The 25,375-nt window shown below is 42.1% G+C and overlaps 1 protein-coding gene across 5 annotated transcripts in view; it reads right to left on the bottom strand.

Moving 5' to 3' along the window:
• The window catches only part of LOC146204696 (protein SCAI), an 85,572-nt gene that overhangs the window by 34,014 nt on the left and 26,183 nt on the right, over positions 1-25,375 (bottom strand). For all 5 annotated transcript variants that reach the window (XM_084589410.1, XM_084589407.1, XM_084589408.1 and 2 more), the window contains 5 exons: positions 21,050-21,245; positions 20,416-20,506; positions 20,035-20,189; positions 9,006-9,179; positions 3,943-4,043 (listed from right to left, as the gene is read on the bottom strand). In XM_084589410.1, the coding sequence (XP_084445536.1) occupies positions 3,943-4,043; positions 9,006-9,179; positions 20,035-20,189; positions 20,416-20,506; positions 21,050-21,245 (717 nt within the window). The remainder of the gene's footprint in view (positions 1-3,942; positions 4,044-9,005; positions 9,180-20,034; positions 20,190-20,415; positions 20,507-21,049; positions 21,246-25,375) is intronic.

Below are 25,375 nucleotides of genomic sequence, written 5' to 3'. Positions count from 1 at the left end.
GTCTATACTTTCGCTGCTCGATGCAATCACGCACCCGATGAAGTGTTGTGCAAAGTGGAAGGTGTATGTGCTGTAGTGGTGTAATGTAGTGTGCGGTCGTGTGCACTGCACGCGTCAGAAGAAAATAACTGATTTCTGCAAATGAATCAACTTTGAAGTTAGTGCAAAGCTTTCAGTTGCGATTTTGCTTGACTGCACATGTGCCTACTGCCAAGGTCAGTCATTTTCATACCTAGGTTTGACCACTGGCTTGTAGCCGAAGAACTTTCATTACAACAATATTTCAATGTAATGAATAATTTTTTTCGGTCCCGCGTGATTCGTTACATCGAGATTTGACTCATACAGTGAACAAAGCCATGCGCGAGGCTATCAATTCGTCACCATTACAACCTCGTGCCCAGAGACCACACCTCATAATCTGTAAGCACGACAGAGGGACTGCTAGCACATACGTTTTTCTTTACAATACACGCCTTGAACAGCTCTTGTGTGCAACGGTTCCTATGCATGTACAAAATCTCTCTTATCTAAAAGCGGAAGGCACTTTGCCTTTTTTTCCCAGGCCCTGAAATGTTCTGCAACAGGGGAATATTCATCAGAAGGCAGACTGTTGAAATTTTTCTTTAAATGAATGTTAACACTCCTTTCCATCTGTCTGGTATCAATACACCTGCAAGGAGGAGGAAATTCATAGACCACACTGCACAGACAGGGAACATATTGTGTTACGTGGCATACGCGCATCCTATCTGCTTCTCTTACTGTCGTCCATGTTTTATAGCATAGTTACCCTATTTCAAAGACGATTATGCAGTGTACTGGAATGTGTGATTCAGCGGCGATGTTCATGGCAATGCAACTTACCCACTGAATGTTGTTAATCAATACCAGCGATGGTACCAATAGTGAAATGAAAGCTGGATGAATTTTCAAAGCCCTCAATTTTCCAATCTGCAGCGTTTTGGAGCAATAAAAAATTGATTCAGAAGCACTCGGGAGCATGTTGTGTATAATTTACAAGTCACTTAGGTTGGCAAATAATGCATTAAGAGCTTGTGTGTAATGTAAAAGAGTGCTGCGCCACTATCTTCATAGTAATTAACACTCAGCCACACCTCAGAGGCGTTCAATCCTAAGTTTTAAGCCTTACAATTGAAAAGGAGCCAAATTTTCTAAATAGGCCACATCATTTACTTGCAGAGCATGTACTATATTAGCTCAAATGCGCTCGTACATAAAGCTTCACAGGCTTTATTATATCTCCACCACACAAGAACCTCTCCAGATTTAGATTTGTCGGCCAGTTCCTTCAAGAGATTTTGCACATGCTTCTATTTGCCTCATTCAAGTGCAATTAATCACACTCAGTGGCCTGTATATCACTGTGCGACAGGCCAGGCCTGCGCTGGCCGACTCGCTGTCTTTGACAATGGTCCTCTGCATTCTGTGTTGCTGGTCAATGAAACCCTTGGTCCTTGGCTTTGCCCTCATGGCAGAGAAGAGAGAGGGTCCAGCCAGACCCCAATTGCCATAGTTGAATTCAATCTTTACCATCACCCTAAGGTGCGACATTTTGTTCACGTGTGCACAGCTCCCTGCTCAAGAGGGGCGGAATTTCTCCTCGCATGAATTTCGTGTCATGAATCTCAATAAACGGGTCAATACTTTCTAACCTTACTTGCCCCCTTCCTTTTTCCCAAGTGGCCTTGAAAAAGAGAAATATGTGTTAAAATTCCCAGCAGTTAATAAAAGATTTGAGCCTGCCTAATCTCACCCATCAGACAGTAATATGGCATTTTTAGAACAGTCGAACCTCGTTATAACAAAATCCTATTTAGCATGAAAATTTGTTTGTCCCATTCGATATTTGTCTTAAAAGTACACCCACAAATTCCTGCAAACAAGTCTGTTTATAAAATCAATTAAAAGGTGCTCCAATACGGACAGCACAAGGGTATAAAAACATGCAATTTCCTAATTAAAAACTCTGCATAAACATGGCATTTCGCCTGTTCCACGTTGTAGCGTAAAAATGAATGCACAAGCAGGGATGTTGCCCCCGTGCACAAACAGATTTATTTAATAAATAGCGCAATCATGGCCATGTTAGCGACACTGGCACTGTTAAAGCTCGCTTTTCACTTTCTGGTTCGCTGTCATCAGCACTACTTGCATAATCAGCAGAAATCAGCTGGCTGACAATTCCTTAGTCGGTCAGTTTGGGTGCTACAACAAAGTTGTCATCAGCAGTGACAAAGCCATGAAATTTAACATTCAGAAGCACAAGCAGACACGGTGAAAGGGCTCGCTTTCGATTGTTCTTCACAGTGCCTTTGGTGTGGATGTCTTCAATCTTCAGCCTCAAGTTCAAGACTAACGACACAGCAAGACACAGTGCCAAGGGCAGCACCAAAGTGCGCTTTGCTCTCTCTAGACTGTTCTAAGAACGTTTGATTTTTGTCTCAAGCAAAACTCCTTTGCGCTTCTGTGTGCCATTTTGTATGACGGAGTCAAAAGACTCTCAGAGTGCAGCACGCATGTCCGGGTCAGCTGAAGTTGTGACAAGGACACACGGCTGAAGAAGGGTTGGTTCAACCATGTGCTGGTCACATGCCGGTCACATGCTGGTCACATGCTTGTCAGTCGCTGATGCTAATTTTTGCTGCTGCCCCTAGATGATGCGGTATGAGACCATTCAGGCGATTTAAGCATGCTTCTGCAGTAGGAGACTCAAATGATCTAAATATTGAGTTTCTTAAGTTTTTGTGCTCCGCTATGCATTTTTTAGCCATGTCAATGCAAAAAAACCTGTTTCATTCTGACCGATCGAGTGTCAAATTTTGAATGTTTTTTTTTTTTTTTTTTTCATTATACAGATATAACTCCTATAAAATAAAGCATGAACCAACCAAACTTTGATTTTACTTTTGTTTTATTTGATAATTCCCTATATCTGTATTTGCCTGCACTAACGTCAATTTTCGTTTCACTACTCAAAGAAACACAGGACCATATGCCTCGTTGAAGCACATTTTAGAGGACCATGGTTACCACTTTATCCGTGAGGTTCAGAACATTGTGATGACATCTAGTGACAAAAGCTACAAGCATATAACTACAAGCATATCACCACCAATGCGAAGAGAACATTGCTTTTTTTAAGGGCACGCTAAAGAGAGTGCAAACTATTATAATAAAGCATGATGAGCGCTCCTGAGAAAAAAAAAAGAAAAAGAAAAATGCACACTTAAGGAGATCAGTGATAGCTCACTGAGATGTGATCACCTGGTGGGACACACTAGCAATGGGAGGGTCCCAATTCAAGGTGGCTTTTAACTTTGCGCCATGCGATTTTCCATGCCAAATTAAAATTATATTTCCTCGTGTTGTAGACACCGAAGTGCTCAATTCAAACAACATGAAGCCAGAGCTTTTCACTTGCATCATAACATTGTGACATAATTTGTTCTGTACTCAATCTCCTTTAAGCTGCACAAAAATAAAATCAGTATGCTTCAACTTGTGCAACCTCTAAAGTATTTAGAACAAGTAATGATATTTAAACATTCAGCACTTTAATCAAGGCAAACCTTGGTTTGCCTTTAATGGTTTCTAAAATGTGCACAAATATGCTGGTTTAAAGTAGTAAAAACTTATGTTTAAAAGCTCAAATATTGGCAAGTTTTCCTTGATTTATAAAAAAAAAAAGCCAGTGAAAAAATATATACAATGCTGCATACAACAATACCACAACTAGAAGGAAAAAATACATAACTGTACGAACTGTGTACAGGTATGTATATACAAGTGTGCGTGTACATATATACGCATTTGCAAGAAAAAAGTTCACGTATGACTGAATTTCTGCCCTTTCAAAAAGCTAGAGACTCAAATTCTCTTTAAAGCTCACTTACAAATAAGAAGCACAAGTGAACTCACCTTGAACATTCGATGTAGTTTTAGGACAACATGACAGAAGATAAACCTCAGCATCAACAACCTTAGGAAGTCATCACCATAGAATTGCAAGTATGCGGGATCTAGAGAACAAAAACATCAATATGCTTAATACCCAAAGTGCAACGAAGACTTCAATATGCAACTGCAGAAAAATTTGACATTACAGCAAAACTGAGAAATTTACTACTAGAATAAGACTCTCAAACCCACTATTATTTCCATTTTTTTTTCCTGCCTGTAAGATTGAAACTTTTCTGGATAAGCTAAATTACAGAAAATGATGCTGTAAGTATCTTGCATGCAGTTTTTATATGGTAACGCCAATGAATTCAACAGATGAAACATACACAGCCGTGCCTTCTTATGGCAGCCATGCTAGTTGCGTTTACCCATACTGAGGAAGGGTTCAGAGGTTTATTTTTCTGGATGTTTGCGCAATGCTGTCACATTATTACAAGAAGACTTCAGAGTTATGCGATACTTTTTGCTCTCTCTACCCATTCCTTTTCATTGCTATCTTCCCATGTTTTTAAGCACTGCTTCCAGCAAAATGCACAATAGGCCTAGCTGCATCACTTATAACAGGCCTAATCCAGACTGCAAAGTAACAGAGTTTCAAATTTGTTCGACTGCTACAAAACCCACAAGTCACCATCATTGCCATCACCATATACTAATGTACAACACAGGACAAAGGCATCTACCATTACGGCACCCCGTTATAGCAACTCCCAAAGCTCAAAATTACTGAATAAGTCAGTTTTTTTTTTCCCTGCTGTACTAATTCACTTCTTGTCTTGAAATGTTTTCTTAGCAAGATTTGAGTGCCTTGAAATTTGACCAGTGAAAAATATATATATTAAAAAAAAAAAACATTTATGATCCAACAAACAAACAAGCTTATGCAAGCATGCTAAAATGTACACCTCTCGCCAGTGCTCTCGGTATTCTGCATATTCTGGCACACGTCTTCGCACAAATGGTCCCGGAGCTTCAAGAATTTACGAAAAAGATGCGAGGCAAGGGCAGACCCCAAGTTCAATGACAGCAACAGTCATGCAGACGGGACGCAAAGGAAAATTCAAGCAGTGCCAATCTATCACCCCGCTGGTACCTGTGTTGTCTGATCAACGAAGAAACAGCAACCTATGCCGCTTTTGTGGCACCACCATGATCCCACTCTCTTCTTCTTCAATGGCCACACCTCTTGCACTGCTGTAGCACTACAAGAGTCTCGAATTGTAACCAGATGCTCCATTTCCACCTCCTTCCACCCCATCACGAGAAGTAGCAACAGCTGAGCTGCAGCAGGCACTGCCACTGCTCCACTATCATCACGATCACACATCCAGGCTTGCGAGCTTTTAGTGCTCTCAGCGATACTCGCATTTATGTTAGGTTGAAAAATCAAACTTCTGCACATCACAGAGCTTTGCTGGCATCCATTTTAGCCCGAAGTATCAAATTTTTGAACTTCACTGAGCCTGAAATATTGGTTGTGAAGAAGTAAAAGTTTCTGTGAGGAACATGATGCTACTCTAGTTAAGTTAAAATTTTCGTGCAGATCCAGAGCAGATCCACATTCGTGTCGATCCTTGATAGCTGAATCTGCACGATTCAGCTATCAAGAAAGGGAGGCAGTGCTCCGTCACATCAGACTACAAGAAACAGGCTCTTGGCCTTGGACTCTAGCCAAGTTATGTGGTGGAAGTAGAGAGCTGTGCCAGACAGAATGTTATACAAAATAATTTACTAGAAATACTTATTTACTATTGCATATAAAATTACTATACGTGACTGACTGATGCAACTTCTGTTGGTGCAGCTCTTGAAAGGATGTCTTCTATGAACCCTTACTATCTGACCTCAGAGTGCTCCCTGTACTTGCATGGGCTTTGTTACAACAGTGTCTGCACCAAAATGACCAATTCTCTCCTCCATCACCAATCAACTCTTCAATGAACTCATTCTAAACAACTTCCAGCTGTGAGATAGCAAGTAAACTTACTTTAGCAGCAATAAATTTTATTAGCAGCAGCATGTAATATCTCGATGTGCTCAATAACACATGCTATTGTGGTCAGCTTGCACTTAGATTTCCCTATTATCATAAGGTAGTGCAACAGTCTTGTCATCCACAGAGATTACACACTTCTACCATCTGCGATCTCAGAACTTAAATAGACTTTTGCATCACAATTAGAAACAAATATCGCAGCTGGCTTCTTTGAATCAGGCTACTCACAGATTGCAAAGATAAAACTCCGCAGTAGACTTTATTTGTACTAAATTTGATGACACATGGGTACTCATTCAATATGATTGAAAACCTGGTGCTGTTTGCAAGAGGCTTAACAAAATGGTAAGATACTGACTGCTTACTTCCAAAGGGAAGCTCTTTTGAGAACTGCTGTCAATCACGCTCCCTTCCATTCTTCCTGCATCGGCCTTGCTTCCTCACTGAGCCACACCCTGGTGACATATTGCGTCTCTGTTTCGAAGCCAGGCAGTGCGTGTAAATCGAATGGTTTTGGTTTGGTTTGGTTTTATGGGATTAACGTCCCAAAGCGACTCAGTCCATGAGAGACGCTGTAGTGGAGGGCTCCGAAAGCTTAGTCCACCTGGGGTTCTTTAACGTGCAATGACATAGCACAGCACATGGGCGCCTTGCTTTTCGCCTCCATCGAAAAGCGGCCACCGTGGCCAGGATTTGATCCCGCATCCTTGGGCCCAGTAGTCTAGCGCCCTAACCACTACACCACCACAGTGGGACAGGAATCGAATGGGAAGACCGCCATGGACCCAAGTAGCAGCAAGTGGCACCGTGTTTTCCTCCAGCTTCCCTGTCCTCTGCCAAGGGGACCAAGGATGCAGGTGGTGAAACGTGCACACCTTCTGTGTTTGCTAGGGTCTAGGCCCAGAGCCCTGCCGCCCGCGTGTGCCGCACTCACATTCCAGAGTTAAGGACTTGATTTGGCTAGTTCTTTGTCACAGTCGCGGATGCCCTTAGCTCTGCCATACACATGCGCATAATGTGTGGCACTGCTGCCCAGCTTTCAGGTACTGCAGCAGGGCTACAGGTTGCTTAAACTCTAACGGCACTACACTACAATGGCACTTTCAGGCGGGAGATGACTGTCTCTATGCAAAACATTTCTGGACCCCTTCTATGGCACTGGCACATGTAAAGATCTCTCTGAAAAATGGCGCTATTCATTCTTCACCATCCCATTTCACCTTCCTGAATAATCAAGACAAATCACAATCGAAACTAGTATGCACACAAGGAAAGACAAGTACTGTGTGTATAAGGCAGGTAAATTTATTAACAACTCATTCATAGAAACACCTGCCTTCCAAATAGCATGGGGGGATTTTCATTTAATACCACCCACAGAAATATATATACAGCAGACTCCCTTTAAGATGAACTTGAAGGGACCAGAAAATTTGTTCATTTTATCAGAAGTTTGGCTTGAGAGAAGTGCCCTTAAATATTATGTGTGTGTTCACACATGCGTTACATGAAAATAGTAAATAAGTGTTTCAGAGTGAGAATAAATGCAAATAAAGCATTTACTGCACTACGCATGAAGTGAGCTCAAGATTGGGAGCATGAAACCAGCTCACTACTATCCCACTTAAAAAATGGCATTGGTTCAGCCTTGTTTTTTCAGTTTCATCTGTCGCACTGTATCCTAAAGGATTGCTAGTTTTGTGTTTCCTTTTCTGATTTTTTGCTTTCAATCCTGCTCCAAGCACTTTGAAGTTGCAGCAGTGTAGCCATGTTTTGTCTTATCCCACACCCCCTGCCACACAGTTTACACACACTCTCTGAGCAGCTCCACCGTGCACCTTTCTGTGTGCCACAGGCATTGCTCATAGCGCCAATACCTGGCCATCTTTGCACAGCTGTGAGGCCACGCTATTTGAAAATGCGAGTCTGAAGTTTTCAATCCTCAAGGCAACAAGCGGGTGCACTTTGCGCATGCACACCTTTAGTCTGTGGGAGGCAGTGCGTTGCAAATGACGCTTGCACGATGCAAAGGTCTCACCATGTCAAATCTCTGCCATCACAGATGCGATGGCACCCTACCTTTCCTGCATCAGCAAAAAAGCTTCCTCACAAGAAAGTGCACTCCCGCAAGACAGCTTTCTGAAACTTTAATGCGATAGAGTTAAAAGCCCCGCTCACCAAAAATCCAGCATTGGTGCTGTGAGCGAAAAATCAAGAGAATGGCGCTGGTAGGCGGTAGCTGGCAGCCGACATGAATGAGCACTGACTGGACGTGGGGTTGCCTGACATTACGTTTGGAAAGAGCTGCCAACTCGGGTCTTTCCTTTCATATGGGAGGGTGATATCAAAATCAATCAGCCAGGACTGTTGCATTCACGTTTCCCCTAGGTCACCCAGGCACGCTAATACGACTGGGTTAAAGCGGAGCTTTATATGTGGGCTTGTAGCCTAAGCTGTATTGTGTCATACGCTTAAAGGCCGAGCTGAAGTGTGCCCCATAATTTTTTCATGGCAGTGCACGGAAGCCCTTTATTGTGGCCCACTTGCGCAAAAACACGTTACATACCTATTCTTTTTTCCTTAATAGTACCACGCGGACGTCCTGTGAGTGCCGTTACTTGAGGTCGTCATGGCTCGTGGTCACTGAGAACTTTCAACTTAACCAAAGGACAGCCAACTGACGGTCTCACATTGTTCATCTCATCCGAGAATTTATCTTAACCAAGTTCATGTTAACAGGAGTCCTCTGTACATCTAAGGCACTTCAAGCAAAAAAACACTAATTACACTACGATGGTATTTTAGTACGCCATCAACTGCAAGTTGTAGACAGCCCAATGAACGCCACAAAGATGGGAAGAAATGCACACAAGAACACTTAATCTTTCATTACAGTGAGGTCACAAGGAATGGAATGAGCAACAAGTTTACCCTCCAGCATGACTTGAATGTTGTCTACAGTTACGAGTCTTGTGCTTTCCCTCACTGATTTTTTGATATACAAGAGTCAAAAGTTTGAGCATACCTATGCTGCGGGAGCGTATGAGGACCCGACTGGCCTCTGCCATGAAGCGGTTCAGGTGGCCCAGGGCTTTGTCCCAAAGGGAGACTGGCACATCCACAACATGGCACACGAAGCAAAGAGCCGTCAGTGGGCTGTGCAGGAATAGCGTCAGCAGGTTGCCCTTGTGCTGCTGATCTGAGAGGGTAACATGAAAAGATGTTAGATTGTTTCCATTGCTTTTCAGTCAGAACTCGAAAAAAAAAAATGCTATAAAAGAGGAGAATAAGAGTGCCAAATAAAGTGCAAAAGTTTGGTTTTAAACTAAACCCAATGCCAGTTAAATGAAGGCAAGCATAACAGAGATGGTGAACCGATTAGCATTTGGTGATATTTTTATAACGCCTCTTTGTTGGTGCCAATGAGCATGCTTACTTGGGTAACTGTGAAACCTAAGGATACGATGAAAAAAATGACACGGCTGGGAATAGCCACATAAGTACCAGTAAAGTAACAGTGTAAGAATTTTACATTTTTGTTTTACAATCTAGTAAAATTGTAAAACAAGAAACCTTTAACTGCAAAACAAAAATGAAAAAATAAAAAAAGTTTTGACTTTATCCATGTTAGTCATATTGAAAGTAATGGAGACTAGATGCAGACTGTTATATCACTCAGAGAAAATCAAAAAACAATCTCTCTGCTTAATGCTGGCTTTTCAAGCTAAAGCCTCTTACACAGGTAACACATGACAGTAATAAGAAAAACCCCTATCCCCTGCAGTGAACACACACACACACACACACACACACACACACACACGCACGCACGCACGCACGCACGCACGCACGCACGCACGCACGCACGCATGTGCACGCATGCGTGCGCACACACACACACAAAAATAGAGACTGTACTGAAAGCACCATATCGTGCATGAGCCCTCCTACAAGTGTGTGTGAGATTGCTCCAGAGTACAAGTTAGTTAACTGCCCTTCCCCATAATGCAGTTCATTTTATGTTCTGCATCGTCTGGTTACATTTTTCTCCTGTCAACAGCAGCTGAGCTGATTAAATAAACAAATATGGTCTGGCACTTTAACCAACAATGTACTGGAATCTCACTCGCAATGCGAGTGCTCAGTGATCCAAGAGAAGGCCATGAACGTGACACGGCTGCATTAATCTAACTTTGCGCAACATATCAAAGCAATTTACAGAGATATTTCAACCCGCATGCCTAGATACCTGTCCGAATGGTGGGCTCAAAAAACGCTGCCAGACTCATCTCTGCAGAGGCTTTTTTTTTTCTTTGCTAAATAAAACATGCTGCAGGGCTAATTGGTGATGCATATTTTCAAGAAAAATAATTCGCAGTTGCACTTTTTTCATACAAGCACACAGAAAGACATGACAAGATGGGTGGAGTGCTGGCTTGGTTTGTCACCACTTCTACGTAGATAAGTGCACCAATTCTCATCAATGCAATCAAGCACCATACTTAAACGCAGTAAAAAGCAAATGTTATCATCACATGCATGAAAACTGAGCGCGAACAAGCCAGCAGTTCAGCAGTGATCTCATGAGGGTAATGTTTTCTTGTGATATGATGCACTATGATAACAACCACTGCCTACCTATGCCACTGATACTCCCACCACCCCCTTTCAAAAGAGACTTGAAGAGCAATAATGCAAAACGGTGGCACGGTTGCTGATGGTTTCAACATTGAGTTCTCTCATGTTATGAGAAAAATTTAACTATGCTAGTACCCTGTTTTTAAGACACTGAACGGCATAAAAGTAGGACAAAACCCGTCGCGAAAATCTGTCTTGAGGAATCCTACGTGGCAGCGCAAAAACTACATTTTGAGAATGCTGAGACTTGTAAGAAGCGACAGAAATATTTGATAAAGCCTATTACAGTTCCAATACTCCTAAGATGCTTTTATGAACTGCTCTGATGCATAGGTCATGACAAAGCGAGCCTCAGCAGTTTGTCACTGGAACAGTGCTAAACTAACGTCATTCACAAAATGGATTGGAAGTAACATACCTGCAAAGTCTTCTGCTAATGGCTAGTCTTGCAGGTCACTAACAGGCCATGGGCAATGATGTGAATGATGTGAATATGTGATGATCGACCGTGGCTCAGTGGCTCCCACGTGGCATGTCACCGCAAACTACTACGTCATGCATTTAACGGCTTAAGCTAAGAGAATGTTTCTTCGGCTTTCTCTGAGTGATGCAACAGCTTTGTGAAGCAATAACATTATGGTCAACCAAACGTTAAATCAATAATAACATATGAAACTATTTGGTATGTAAAGCAGATTAGTGATCCTCCATGTGAAAGAAACCGTTATAAGCACACAGAAAAAGAAAAGAAAAAGGCCAAAATTTTATTACCACATGAAGGCCAAGAGAAAATAAGCATACCTTAAGAGAGCTTAGACATAAAACAAAGTATGAACACAAAATTTTGGCTGCATATTTTTTCTTTGTAGAGATATAAGAGATATATTAGTGGAGGGTGGGGTCATTATGCGAGTGGGTTGATTACGAGACAAATACGGTATCATTTTTCACGATTGTAAGTGGCATCTCAAGCTGATTTCTGTATATCGAATTATCAATATATCAAACTATTGCGATCCCCTTCGAGTTCGATACATCCTGGTTTGACTGCACTTAGGTGTTATTTTTGTCCTATGTCTTCCAATATTGAAAGAAATTACCGAGCTAAGTGACCTTAACACGCTTAAGAAGGTTAACATGCAGCCAAAAACTTGATGTCCATACATACCTTTAAATTAAAAGAAAAGAAAGGAGCCAGCCATTCTCAACCCTACTTATTACGGCACAAAATCAACTTCTGCAAGAACAAGAAACAATGAGAAAATGATAAAATTCTAGTAAAACATATTTTATGCAAATAATCAAAAAGGAATTTTTCAATTGACTTCTACCATTTATTTTTTGTTCTTTGACAAAATTTTGAGCCATTAAATTTTTCTTCCCACCCTTGAAACCTTTTCAGAACCATTAAGAATGCTTTATACTTGACAGGAGCTTGCCTAACACCGAAGCAGGCTTTTGTGGGCAACCTTTTTCCCTGTTTCAGCACGATGACTCTAGACATTCTATTATGATGTATTACATGACTTACGACATAATTTTTTTTCAGGTCTACTTATTTGTCCATATCTCTTCACACTTAGCCAGGCATATGCTTCCCTCTCTATTCAGTGCTGTACACAAAGTTCTCTGCCGCATTATGGCAGTTATACCTCTTTTAAATTAACACCACTCTACTGTGCAATCCTGAAATGATAGACAGCAACAGCCTTAACGAATACTAGAGGTGTGCAAATATTTGAAATTTCAAATATGGATCAAATAAGCTTGTTATTCAACTTGTATCCCCAAAAAATATGTAGAATTTTTCTAACACTAATTGAAAATTATGGAATACACCAAAAATTTTTTAATTAACCGCAGTTTCACAGCACTGCATGCTTCACTGCAGTGGTTGACCACGTGGACTGTGCAGTGCAGTATTCTCAAGACGTGATGGGGCTGTTTAGTGAAGAGGGCCTTCCCCGACATTGTGCGCAAAGTGAAGCACTTGGCAAAATCAGAAAAAAAAAAACTGTCAATCTCACTTTGGTTTCATCTCGTCTACTATCCTGCAGGTGTTGATCAGAGAAAATTACTCTGATGCAGATGGTTTTGGGTAGTTTTTACAGGTCCATTCGACAATTGGCGCCTTCAGGTAATTCAGACATCTTTTCTGGCTTCTTAAAAGAAATTTACTGTACTCAACAATGCTATGACAGCGCCACCTTGTTTCATGCAGTACTTAATGTGCAATAAATTGGTATACAGAATCCTGGAATACTGGATTTATCAGTAGGGTACACATTTCTGTGCAAGCCTACCTAGTTTAATTTTATTTTCAAATACCATGTGAAGTTTGAAATAAACAAGGCAAAGAATGCCATTTCTTTATTTTCCCTAGTTTTCTTTCACTGATCAGATATTCGATTTGACATTCAAAGGCAATTTTTTCTTATTTTTGTATTCGATTCATATTTGAAACTTTCAACCTTCGCAAACACCTAATGGATACCAAATAAACCCGAATGACACATTCTTTCTGTCCACCTCTAATCGGCTTCTATATTGCAAGGTCTCACCATGCATTTTAACTGATAACTCATAGTGTCACTCCACATGCTGGCATGCGTTCTTTCTGTCCCATATCTTCCAAGAGGGAGAAAAATTATGGAGTCAAGAGACCCTTTACAACTAGCCCAAATTTCTGCTTTAATAAAGCTGTCATCCATGCCCGCCCCTTTCATGTATACATTCTGCATAGGCAAAGAAAGCCACTAAACAGGTGTTGACAAGAAGTCAAACCCTGTGAGCTGTTTTCGCTGTTGAAAATGAAGAAGCGAGCACAACACACACACACACACACACACAAAAAAAAACATGTTAGCTTGCCCATGAAGAGAGAATATGAGACAGCAGTACAATAAACATAAGCACTCGACGTAGCAGAAAAAGGTACTTGACAAGATTTTGGAGATGCGCTAGATTTTTCAAGGCTATGTGAAGAAGACAAGCAAAAGGGACACCAATCTTTACTTTCATGTGGTTCTTAGCTTTCAAAAAAAAAAAAAAAAAAGAAGGGTGGCATCAGTGACTGACCTGAAACTGCTGGTCAGAGAACAGTTTGGTCAAAGACTGGTGGCACCTTTCTACAAGTGTTCCCCCAAAGGAAAGGTGAGCCTCTGGTTTGGGAACACCTGTGATCATTAGAAATCTGATGGGTTCCCAGCAGTATCAAGATTTGAACCCAGTATATGCTACTTACAAGGTGGATACTCTACCAAAAATCTGTTACAGCCACAGACAACAAAGGTGCTCCAAATCATCACTAAAAAATAACCAGCAGAGAATCACAAGAACAGAGCAAACCAGATTAAAACATTCCGAGAATGAAGAAACACCGAATTTTGGCAAAGAGAAAGAGAAGTGTTGCTAAAGAAGCAACCAAGCCCCACTGAAAAATGAAACAAACTGTCAGAAAAGAAGACTAGCCCAAATCATAACAAGCTAACCATGACAAAAAATAAATCCAGTAGAGGAATTCAATAAAGAATATATATCAGGTGAAAGATTGGAACCTGGATTAGGCAAGCTTGACTATTTTGGAACCTTTTTCTGTGCAAACATCGCTACAAACAGGCACAACACAAAACACTGAGTTGAACGCACTGACATGTTTGTTTAACCAGCAGCCTTCATTAGGCTGTGCATTTGAAAAATTGGGGGCAGGATGAAACTTAAGCTCTGTCTTTGAGAGCATGGCAAGACAGAGTTAACGGATCCTTTGCGGATTCTTTTTCATGTATAGCCACCCACAGACTCATCCCGAATGACTTGGATGAAATGGCTTGGACTGCTGACAGCGCCGCTAAGTGATAGCCATCAGGTGCGAAAAAATGCTCTCGGTACGCTTAAAGGAAATGATAGCTGGTGCGCAGCTTACTGTGACTGCTTTTTCAACTGGTACAACTGCCATGTAGACAGTGCGCTCGTTACGGGAGCCTTTTTTTGCTCCCATATGTCGCTTTGCATACATACGCCTGGACAACGCATTGCAGTCTCTTTACCACTCAATCACTAATATTTCAATTTGTACTTCTGTTATCCCACTCATATTTATTAGCATACAGTTGTAAGCTACAACATTTAATGAAAAATCATCCAACATATATATAAGGCCCCGCTTTAGTGCAGCAATACATGTTCGCGTGGCTTATACTGCTGTCACACGGGCACGGCTGAACTCCTTTTAACTCCCTTCAACCAAGGTAGTCTTTATCTCAATGGAGATACGCACCATGTCACACGGCAGTCCTTTAGGAAAGGAAGTTTAAGGAAGTTCCTAGCGTAAGGAGTTCCAATCATCTCCCTCGAGCAGGTAAAGGGAGTACTCTGGTTCCCCGCACGATTTTTAATACTGCAGCATAACGCAAAGCATGGAAAAAAAGTAAATGTGCAAAAATCCAAGCATGCACGCAAGAATTTCACAAGCACATTGTGGCCAGCAGAACAGACAAACACGATATGCTAGTAAAAGTAACAGCGCATTCCTTTCACATGAATAAAGATACATTTATATTTTAAAGTCAATTCAAACTGTTGAAAAGAAAGCAGCTAAAAATTATTTCACATGTTTTTAACTTGATTATTTTATATGTATACACAAAACGAACAGCGCCTAATGGGACCCCGACGGCGTCTCGGAGAAGCTGGTTCTTAGCCGTGTGACACGGCGACAACTCCTTTAGGGCTGAACTCCCTCCGTGGTCCTTTATGGAAAAGAAGTTCGAAGGAGTTGGAACTTGCCCGTGTGACAGAAGTATTAGGGACAGCATGTCTAACTCAGGATCAAAGGCTCTCGGAGGACTGGATTCCGATCCCTCACCAGTGCCACTCACCTTTGCAGCAGCGGACGTAGTACAGCCTGTATTCCCTCAAGTGTCACGTGGGATATGATCGAACAAAGCAGGCGGAAGCTGTGCGAGAACCCGTCAATGCTACCTGTGGCATCAAGACTGCCAAAATCGAGGCCCTCATCAAGCTATTCAGTAGACAAGTGTAAGGAAATGAGGGCTTGTTACGACATGCATACCAAGGAAGCCAGCAGTTAGCAAAACCAAGGAGAGCGTGGTGGAATGTCTATTTCTTTTATTTGTAGTGCTGATGGGAATAAATAATGCATACAATTTATGGCTGAGAGAAGAGTGATTAGAAAGTAGAAGAAAAAGCAACCACACGCTGCTGGTAAGATCTGAACCCATGACCTATGAACTTCGCTTACAGTGCTCTACCTATCTAAAGCAGCGGCCATTCAGTAGAATCCCAATAAATAGATAATGGAATTGATACTTAAATGGAACCAAAGCCTCGGAGTTGGCTGGTTCTGTACTGAGGCAATGTAAAAAAAATCCAACACTGTATACAGCAGCCAAAAGCGTATGGGCGTAATGAAGCTCCATGTAGCCATTTCTCAGTATTGGGAAGTTTCTCAATTTCTCAACACCGCTTGCACAGTGATGCTAGTGCAAAAATGCAATTTGGAACAATACAAAAATTTCTGATTTGGGGCACTTTTTAACGCATGAATGCCGCTTTAGGAGCACTGATATAGCACTGACTTAAAAGCCACAGCTTGGACTGAACCCACTTCCTTGGGATTAGCAGTAGAGCACCCTAACCATGATCACCATAACAAGGCTCATGTGGGTACATATGAGACTCACCTGCTTATGTAAATTAAGCAGGTGAGTCCCACACTGTATGCACTCCTGAGCACCATCGTGCACTTTGCTTTCTTCTGTGGTACCCTTTTTAACAGTGGCCATATGCCCTACTCATTTACACTCTAAAACCCTTCTTTGCACTTATAATGTGTCCTCAAGGCGTAGACACTGTGCCATGAATTTGCTGATTTTCACACAGCTGGTCACCTTGCTCATGCACATTAATAATATTATTGCTGAAGGTCTGTGCAACACTGAAATATATAGGTGTGAACTTTATGTGGTTGTAAGATATTCAGCTGAAACACTGAATGGTAACCTGAACTTTTACACTTAAAGTCTTGTGGTATTTTCAAAAACTAGGAATTAAGACAGACTTCCCTCCCACCAGATGACATGTACCCTTTTAAAGTCAGCCAGTTTTATTAAAATGGATTTATATGTTTTTATACGTATTCATTGGGCATAGGCAAAAACCAGATGTATGCGATAAGGGACAAGGCGGGCAACATCATCACTAATATGGAAAAGATAGTCAAAGTAGCCGGGGAGTTCTATACAGATCTCTACAGTAGCCAAAGTAGTCAGGACCGTACTGAGATTGGCGGTAGGGAAAAACAGTCAGACGTTCCACCAGTGACGAAGGAAGAGGTCAAGAAAGCACTAGAAACTATGAAAAGGGGGAAATCAGCTGGAGAGGGTCAGATAACTACAGATTTGCTGAAGGACGGGGGGGATATCGTGCTAGAAAAACTGGCCACCCTGTATACGCAGTGCCTGGTGTCATCGACGGTACCAGAACCATGGAAGAATGCAAACATTATCCTCATTCACAAGAAAGGGGACTCTAAGGACCTTAAAAATTACAGACCAATCAGCTTACTGTCTGTTACGTATAAGGTATTTACTAAGGTAATCACTAACAGAATCAGGACAACCTTAGACTGCAATCAAGCAAAAGATCAAGCAGGGTTTCGGAAACGGTACTCTACTATCGATCATATCCATACCATCAATCATGTGATAGAAAAATGCTCGGAATATAACCAGCCCTTATACATAGCATTCATTGATTACGAAAAAGCATTTGACTCGGTTGAAACCTCGGCGGTGATGCAGGCATTGCGAAATCAGGGGGTAGACGAGCCGTACGTGAAAGTGCTGGAAGATATATATAGTGGCTGCACAGCAACCATAGTTCTGCATAAAGAAAGTAACAAAATTCCCATAAAGAAAAGTGTTAGGCAAGGAGACACAATCTCCCCAGTACTATTCACAGCTTGTTTAGAGGAAGTATTCAGAGACTTGGAATGGGAGCAGTTGGGGATAAGGGTAGATGGAAAATACCTCAGTAATCTGCGATTTGCTGATGACATTGCCTTGCTAAGCAACTTGGGGGATGAATTGCAAATAATGATTGATGACCTAGACAGGAAAAGTAGAAAGGTAGGCTTGAAAATCAATATGCAGAAGACTAAGGTAATGTTCAACAGCCTCGGGAAGGAACAGCAGTTTACATTAGGTAGCGAAATACTGGAAGTAATAGGCGAATATGTCTACTTAGGACAGGTAGTAACCGTAGATCCGGACCACGAAAAGGAAATAACAAGAAGAATACGATTGGGATGGAGCGCATTTGGCAAGCACTCGCAGATTATGACTAGCAGCTTACCGGTATCGCTCAAGAGGAAAGTATACAACAGTTGCATCTTGCCTGTACTCACCTATGGGGCTGAAACGTGGAGGCTAACCAAGAGAGTTCTACTTAAGTTGAGGACAACCCAGAGGGCTATGGAACAAAAAATGGTAGGGGTAACATTAAGAGATAGAAAGCGTGCAGAGTGAGTCAGAGCAATAACTCAAGTTACCGACATTCTAGTAGAAATTAAGAAGAAGAAATGGACATGGGCAGGACATGTAGTGCGAAGAGAGGATAACCGATGGTCGCTTAGGGTAACAAACTGGATTCCAAGGGAAGGAAAGCGTAGCAGGGGGCGGCAGAAAGTTAGGTGAGCGGATGAGATTAAGAAGTTCGCAGGGGTCAAGTGGATGCAGCTAGCACAGAACCGGGTTAAGTGGAGAAATATGGGAGAGGCCTTCGCCCTGCAGTGGGTATAATCAGGCTGATGATGATTATGATGATGATGATGATGATGATACATATTCATATGGAATTCCAAAATGTTTACAAAGGTTCTAACATTTGATTAACTTCAAAAAATTTACGCATTCCCTATGAATTTGGAAAGAAAGACCAGAGCTGGGCACAAGATCACAGGCCACATTTGGACAAGGAACTAAACTGCAGCTTTGGGACATTAACGAGGTGTCAGAGGATGCATAATCATGACATGAGAAGAGTTACAGCAAGCAGTCTACATTCAGTGAAATTCAATGTCAAACAATCACACGGAATCCAATTCCCAGACTCAATACAATTGAGCCCACTGTGTGCATCCCCCACAAAGTACATCCACCTCACAAATTGAGCCACAATTTCAATCTGTAAACCAAGCATCCCAAGACTCAGCCGCAATCAAGGCACTGCAGGTGAGCCATTATAAGCAATATTCGACAGAACTGTCATGTGAGAGTTAACTGGAGGACAAGAGTTAGAGCAGAGTCAGTCCAGTAAACCCCCATTAATGAGTGAGACCAATATTCTTCGGCATGATACTGCTTGTCATGACTCAACTTCCTTCTGACTCCAATGTTTTCTACATGGCTGATAACCATACTTGGACAACATAAGGTACATTTTTATCATATATCAAGTGGCACTGGAAAAAATTACACTGAAGATAACCGTTTAGTGTTCTAGACTGGTATACCTATAAGTTCATGAAAATCAGGCTGTCAAAATGTCATGTCCTATGGTTAAATTGGTATTTACTGACCATATTTTCCTAGATTATAGAATGGAACTGCTTATACATGTGATCTACATTATATATTCAATGCAGCAACTACATTACAACAAGCACTTAAAACAAAAGTTCCATTAGTTGAAAGAAAAAAAATTACAAGGGTTCAGCACTGCTGAACCAAATACTGAGCGAAAGCATTACCTGCGGGTGACCGAGCGTTCTCTTTTTCTTCTTCCTCAGCCCACGTATAAAGACCCGCTTTAACCAACTCATATGAACGTGCCTTAGTGGCCTACAGGGGTAACGTGAATGCCAGGGTCCTAGCAGGCTGATTCTGACATAACCGTCCCTTGTGAAACGAGAGACCCAAGTTGGCAGCTCCTGCCAGCTTGGGGTCGTCTACGGGGGTAGTCTAAAGGTCACAGGTCAATGATGGTCACCGCCGTTCCACGCTGAAGGCTCAAACTGCGAGCAGTATTGCTTTCGCAATAAAAAAGTGCAGGCTGCTTATACCATTACATGGGACCCTATCCCACAACATGGTGGCTGGTGTAACTGTTAGCCACAAAAAATGTATGTAAGCTTATTTCTTAAGAAAATCTTAACACTTCCAAGCTCAAAGCACAAGCATGGATTTGCTTGTACGTGGACTAATGAAAGCGCCCTCAGTATAACTGTGGCTAGGCCAATATTGCTTTTACCAGTAAAAGCTGCTACCAGTAAAGGCTGCTTCATCAAGTTCAATAAGCCTAATGCTTTGCGAACCTCTAGATACAACTTCTGAGGCCTGACATGAAATGTACGGCAGCCCTGACTGCAGCAGGTTTGTAGGAGCCTGTGTGCTTACCATGGAAAGCAGGTGGCACATCCTCGGGAGACATGAGGGCCACCAGCGGCTGGCCAAAAAAGCGTGGCATGTGCTGGAACACATGGCTGTTGTCGCTATCCATGATGAGGAAGAGTGGCTTCCGTGTGTATGGATACAGGTCACCAGGGTACAGACTGGGTCCATGCGCCCCCCATTAGTAGGAGCCGACAGCCGGAAGAAGACCAGATAGGGGATAGGTTTAGCAGAGAGAGAAAAAAGGAAAACTCAGCCCCACTGCAGAGGAGGAGACGTGCAAGGAAACATGTCACCAAAAGACAAGAGCGCACCAGAGAAGGTGTCAGTAAATGACAGTCACCATGGTTAGTAAAAAACAAAAGCCTTCCAAGGCCCCTGCCTCACCAGTGCATATCTTTGAGCTGGACGTTGCGCTTGTTTGAATGGTCAGGTTCCCGCTTGCTGTTGGTAGTCACTCCGCCGTAATCGTAGCCGACTGCACAAAGCATGCAAAAAGATGAAAAAATTAGTGCTAGCTTTCGCCAAGTCTAATTTACTCACCCACCAAGCCACAAATCCTGCTAGTGTCAACTACAGAAAGAAAGCAGTGAAGATTAAGAAGTAAATAGAAACTGAAGAAATTTTTGCTGAAATAAATTAAAAAGACAGCTAGACATGGGCTGGACATGCACAAAAACAACCAGCTGTCTATTAAAGATAAGAGTGGATCAGTGGCCAAGAGATAGATATAGCAATGAATTAAGAAAATTTACTGGAATAGAATGGCCATGGTTGGCACAAAACATGAATAAGTGAAGGTCCCTGAGAGAGGCCTAAATCCTGCAGTATATTAGACTAGAATGATGATGATGATGCAGCAGCCGTGTAACTTCTGGACATAAAATTTGGTCATTTCAAAAAACGAGGAAAAAGCAGAGCCTCTTTCACACATGTGCCCTATTCCAGAAATCCTGCTAAGCTACAGAACCTAGATCCCCAACTGTAGCAGGACCTGAAAAAAAAAAAAAGGCCCACTTACCCTCTTCAGGGTGCTTCACATTAGGGAAGCTGCCGTCAGCTGAGACGTAGAGTAGTAACACTCCATTGGGCGGCAGCTCCTTGAAGCCCGAAGCCAGGAACACAAACAACTGGCTGAAAGTGGGCTTGTAGAGCAGGTACTTGTGTGGGTTCTCACGCTTGCCAGGACGGCTGTCGCCCGTGCCCCCATTCTCAGGCTGCATGCAACAAAAGCCTACATCAAGCATTCTGCCACATACCCAATATATTCAAGACAGATCACATATGTCATTGGCTTATATGCTTCAAACACAATCTGACTGTTCCAAAGACAACAGTCTGAATGAAAAAATATATATATTTCAGCAAAAAAGTACAGCGTAGACCGCTTATAACATGGGTCACAGGGGCTAAGAAATTCAGCACTATAAGCGGTACTGCACTATAAGCAAGACATTATTTTTTTAGCTCAAACTACATGAGATGGGTAGCCTCCCCTTCAAAAATGCCTTATTAATTAGTGAAAGAAAAGCAACAACTGGGTGGGTCCGCTGCACATTTAAATTATATTTAGTATACTGCGCGACTACTGCTGCAGAACTGCGCTGATAACATGGTCAGTGTGAAGGCAGTCGCGCTGCATGCGGTATGCTAAAGCATCACTTCGCTTTTTTTGTTCCCACAAAGAATGCAAAGAGTCTCGAAACGAGGCCTTTTGGTTGGAAAACAAACCTTGTGGTGAGGATAATAGAGAAAACCTAGTGTTAGCGCGCTGTTGTGACTGCACATGACATCATACCTCTGTTCTGCATCAGTGGGACCATTTTGTCATCGCGAAAGTACCGCCTCGAGAAAATCGTTCAGCAGAAAGCTAGTCGAGCGGCTGTTACAGCGGCCTTCCGAGAAATGCGGTGCTGCTGTTGCATGACTTGAACGAAGACAATCAAAACAAGCGTTTCCGCTCATTCTTTTACAAAAAGAGTGATGTGCGAGTGAAGGAAAGCATTAGAGGGGTCATGACGAGAAAGCGCGGTGCGATGCAGACGCATAAAAAGGAGACAATCGAAAGAACGACAAATAGAAAAAAAGAGTAGCTTTTGTGCAGTCTTGTGCAAGATGGGAGCAATGCCTGGAGACTGAAAAAGAGGAAACGAGAAGCGCATGAGTGGTAAGCACTTGTGTCACTCCCTAAACGTGGTGCAATGAGCTGCGCTAAGCAGGGAAGCCCAGTGCCACTCAGAGAAGTACACTTGCTGTTTCGCGCCGTCATCAAGATCGTTTCAAAACATTATAACCGGTATTTCGCTTTGTGCGACCGCACATTAAGCGGTGTGACTACTATGGAAGGCAGACCAGTGGCCGGCAAAAACCGTGTTATAACCGGTTTTGCACTATAAGCAGTTATGTTGTAAGTGGTCTACACTGTATATATGGTGTCTACATTGTTGTAATAAATTTTAGCTAATTCTGCAAAAAATAGATATAACAAATAACGGCTTTGTTCTGTCTCCCACAGTACAGTCGAACCTCGTTATAACGAAGTAGTATGAGGCGCGGAAATTTGTGTTATATCTGATATTGATTTTAAAAGTGCGCGCCCAAATTCCCGCAAATAAGTTTGCTAATAAAATGAAACAAAATGCGCACTAATATGGATAACACAAAGGTGCGAAAACACAAAATTTTTTAATTAAAAGCTTGGTATGATATCTCTCCTTTCGTTCCATGTTGGAGAGCAAAAGTGAATACTCAAGAAGGGATGTTGCCTCTGCGCACAGTTTGTGTAATGGAGCCAACATACTCGAAGAGTGCAGCACGTGCGCACGGGTTCACGGAATGACAAGGCAATGGTGATGACATGCCAGTCACATGCATGGCCGGACTCAAGCGGCGGTGGTAGCGCCAACGGCCCATGGCCTCAGAGATCACAGCTCTGCACGCGGTGATCTCAAGAGGCCATGGGCTGTTGGCGTTAGCTTTTAAGGCCATTTTTTTAACCTACACCAGCTACATCAGTGTAACAAGTCTTCTATACATACAACAGTTTTTTGCAACACTAGTGTAGCTGCAGTATATTAAAAAAATTATTCTTTTGTCGCCGCCGCTAGATGACTCAGCACGCAAAGGCACGGGCGATTTAAATACACTTCAGCGGCACCTCTCAAGTACAGCCACTGCAGTTCATGACCTCCAACTCAGCACGCAAAAGCACGGGCGATTTAAACACACTTCGGCGGCGCCTCTCAAGTCCAGTCATTGCCGTTCATGACCTCCAAGATCACCACGCACGGAGGTGTGATCTCGTAGGCCATAAGCCGTTGGCGGTAGTTTTTGTTGCTCCCGCTATACGACCCAGCACACAAACTCACAGGAGATTTAAACACACTTCTAGGTGGGCGATTCGATCAATTAAAAAATTGTGTTTCTTGATGTTTTTTTCTGGCTCCTTTACAAAATTTTTGCCATTTTACAGTTGAACCCCTTTATAAGAGACATACACTGGGGAGCAGTTTTTGTCTCTTATATAAGAGGTCCCTTTTAAGCAGGGTACCGCGTTTACATTTTCTAACCATACCTTATTTCGGCGTAGGCATCCTACTGTTAAAATACGCACAAAAAAAGAAGGGTACACCATGTCGCAAAAGCATTATTATGGGTTTTATTTACATATTGCATTTGCTTGGTGGACCACGACACTGACCATACCTTGTAACTTTCTTATATTTACTGATGAAAAAGTTGTAAATCTTGGTCTGCTTCATGGCTGCATTAGTGCTGTTCAACACAGCCTCTCCCAGCTTGAAAATCAGGCCAAGAGCCTCATGGCCAATGCGCCAAAGCTGTACATGTTGGCAAACTATGTTCGCAGCGATTGCAAGGTGCAACCGAGACGTGACATAAAACCGCAACTAGCGATTTGCAGCTAAGTTATGTGTCTGGTAACACTACAAGAATTCCAGTCAAAAAAGCGCGACAAAATTGTAAAAGTAACCAGCTTACCACCGAGGTGCTAGAAGCGGCCAAAACTATCAAACACCACTAGCAAAAATATCCCTAAAAAATTTATGCTTGTTTGACAAAGTGTAACAGAGGCTTTGAGTAGCAAGTCTATGAATGTCACTATTCAGACGAAAAATAAATGAAAAGAAAACGAGGCATTTTTGAGTAGAGTTGAAACTGGTTGAATAGCAAACAGAGCAGTTTATTTGTCCTCGCCTGAGCAGAACCACTTGTTTTTATGTCATTTGTTTTGGTCTTGGCTATGTCTAGCTTTCTAGGCACACTTGTTTATGTCAGCGGCACCAGCTGAGCACTTTCTTTGCATTTACCAGATAGATTTGTTGCTCATACTGCAGTGTAACATAATAGAAAATTTTCGCTATCTTCTTCAGACTTGTGGACACAACACCTACGGTAATTCGTGATAGGAAGCTCCACTAATTGGAGAACCCAATGTGCGCTCCCAATATGCTTGCTCAGATGCTTGCATATGCAGTCGCACTTGTGTTCTTCGTGGCAAGCCTGAAGAGCTTCTCTACATCGCATTCCCACCACAGGGGCTTCTTTTAGTCATTTCATAGCTGATTTACCTACTTTTTGTTAGCTGAAGTTATAATTAATAATGATGGCACAGGTGTGCCTCTCTTCTTTTGCTTTCACTGTCACTGCTACTGAAGCTGGCGGTGGATAGTGCTGTATCTAATGTTAAAATGTCTGTTACAAGCAAGACTGAGTACCAAACTTTAAAGCTAATTTCTCCTTTATAGCCAATTGTCTTCTACATCCAATGTCTGTTAAAAAAGAGGCCCTATAATTGAAAGTCATAGGGTGGCCAAACATTTGGGTGAATGGTGTCTCTTATGCCCGATTGTCTGTTACATCAGTGTCTCTTAAAACGGGGTTCAGCTATTAAGCAAGGAACCGCTTCGTTTTTGAATTTTTCGTTTCATTATACAAAAAAGAACTCCCACAGAAGTAAAGCATAGACCAACCAAACTCTGACCAGTTCGTTTTATCTGATAATTCGCTATATCCATGTCTGTTATAGCAAGGTTTGACTGTACCCCCCCCCCCCAAAAAAAAAAACAATAAAAAAAATAATAAAACCACAGTGCCCCAATCATAATTAAAACAATGAAAATCTCATTACAGATAAAAATAAAAAGCCGACAACAAAGCAGCACCCATATGTATGGCTAACAGGTTCTATCTCCCTGCACAAAACTTTATTTACTTCTTTCTTTGTCTGTACATACCGCAGCCTCAGCAAGGCTATTGCAGGAGTGGGGCACAATAAAATTGCCTGGCAAGGAATTCCAAACTTCAATGGCATGAGGAAAGAAAGTTC

The sequence above is a fragment of the Amblyomma maculatum genome, chromosome 1 (assembly GCF_055883805.1).
Source record: "Amblyomma maculatum isolate TAMU_Amacu chromosome 1, ASM5588380v1, whole genome shotgun sequence".
Classification (NCBI taxonomy): domain Eukaryota; kingdom Metazoa; phylum Arthropoda; class Arachnida; order Ixodida; family Ixodidae; genus Amblyomma; species Amblyomma maculatum.
This window is presented reverse-complemented; position numbering and strand designations above follow the sequence as displayed.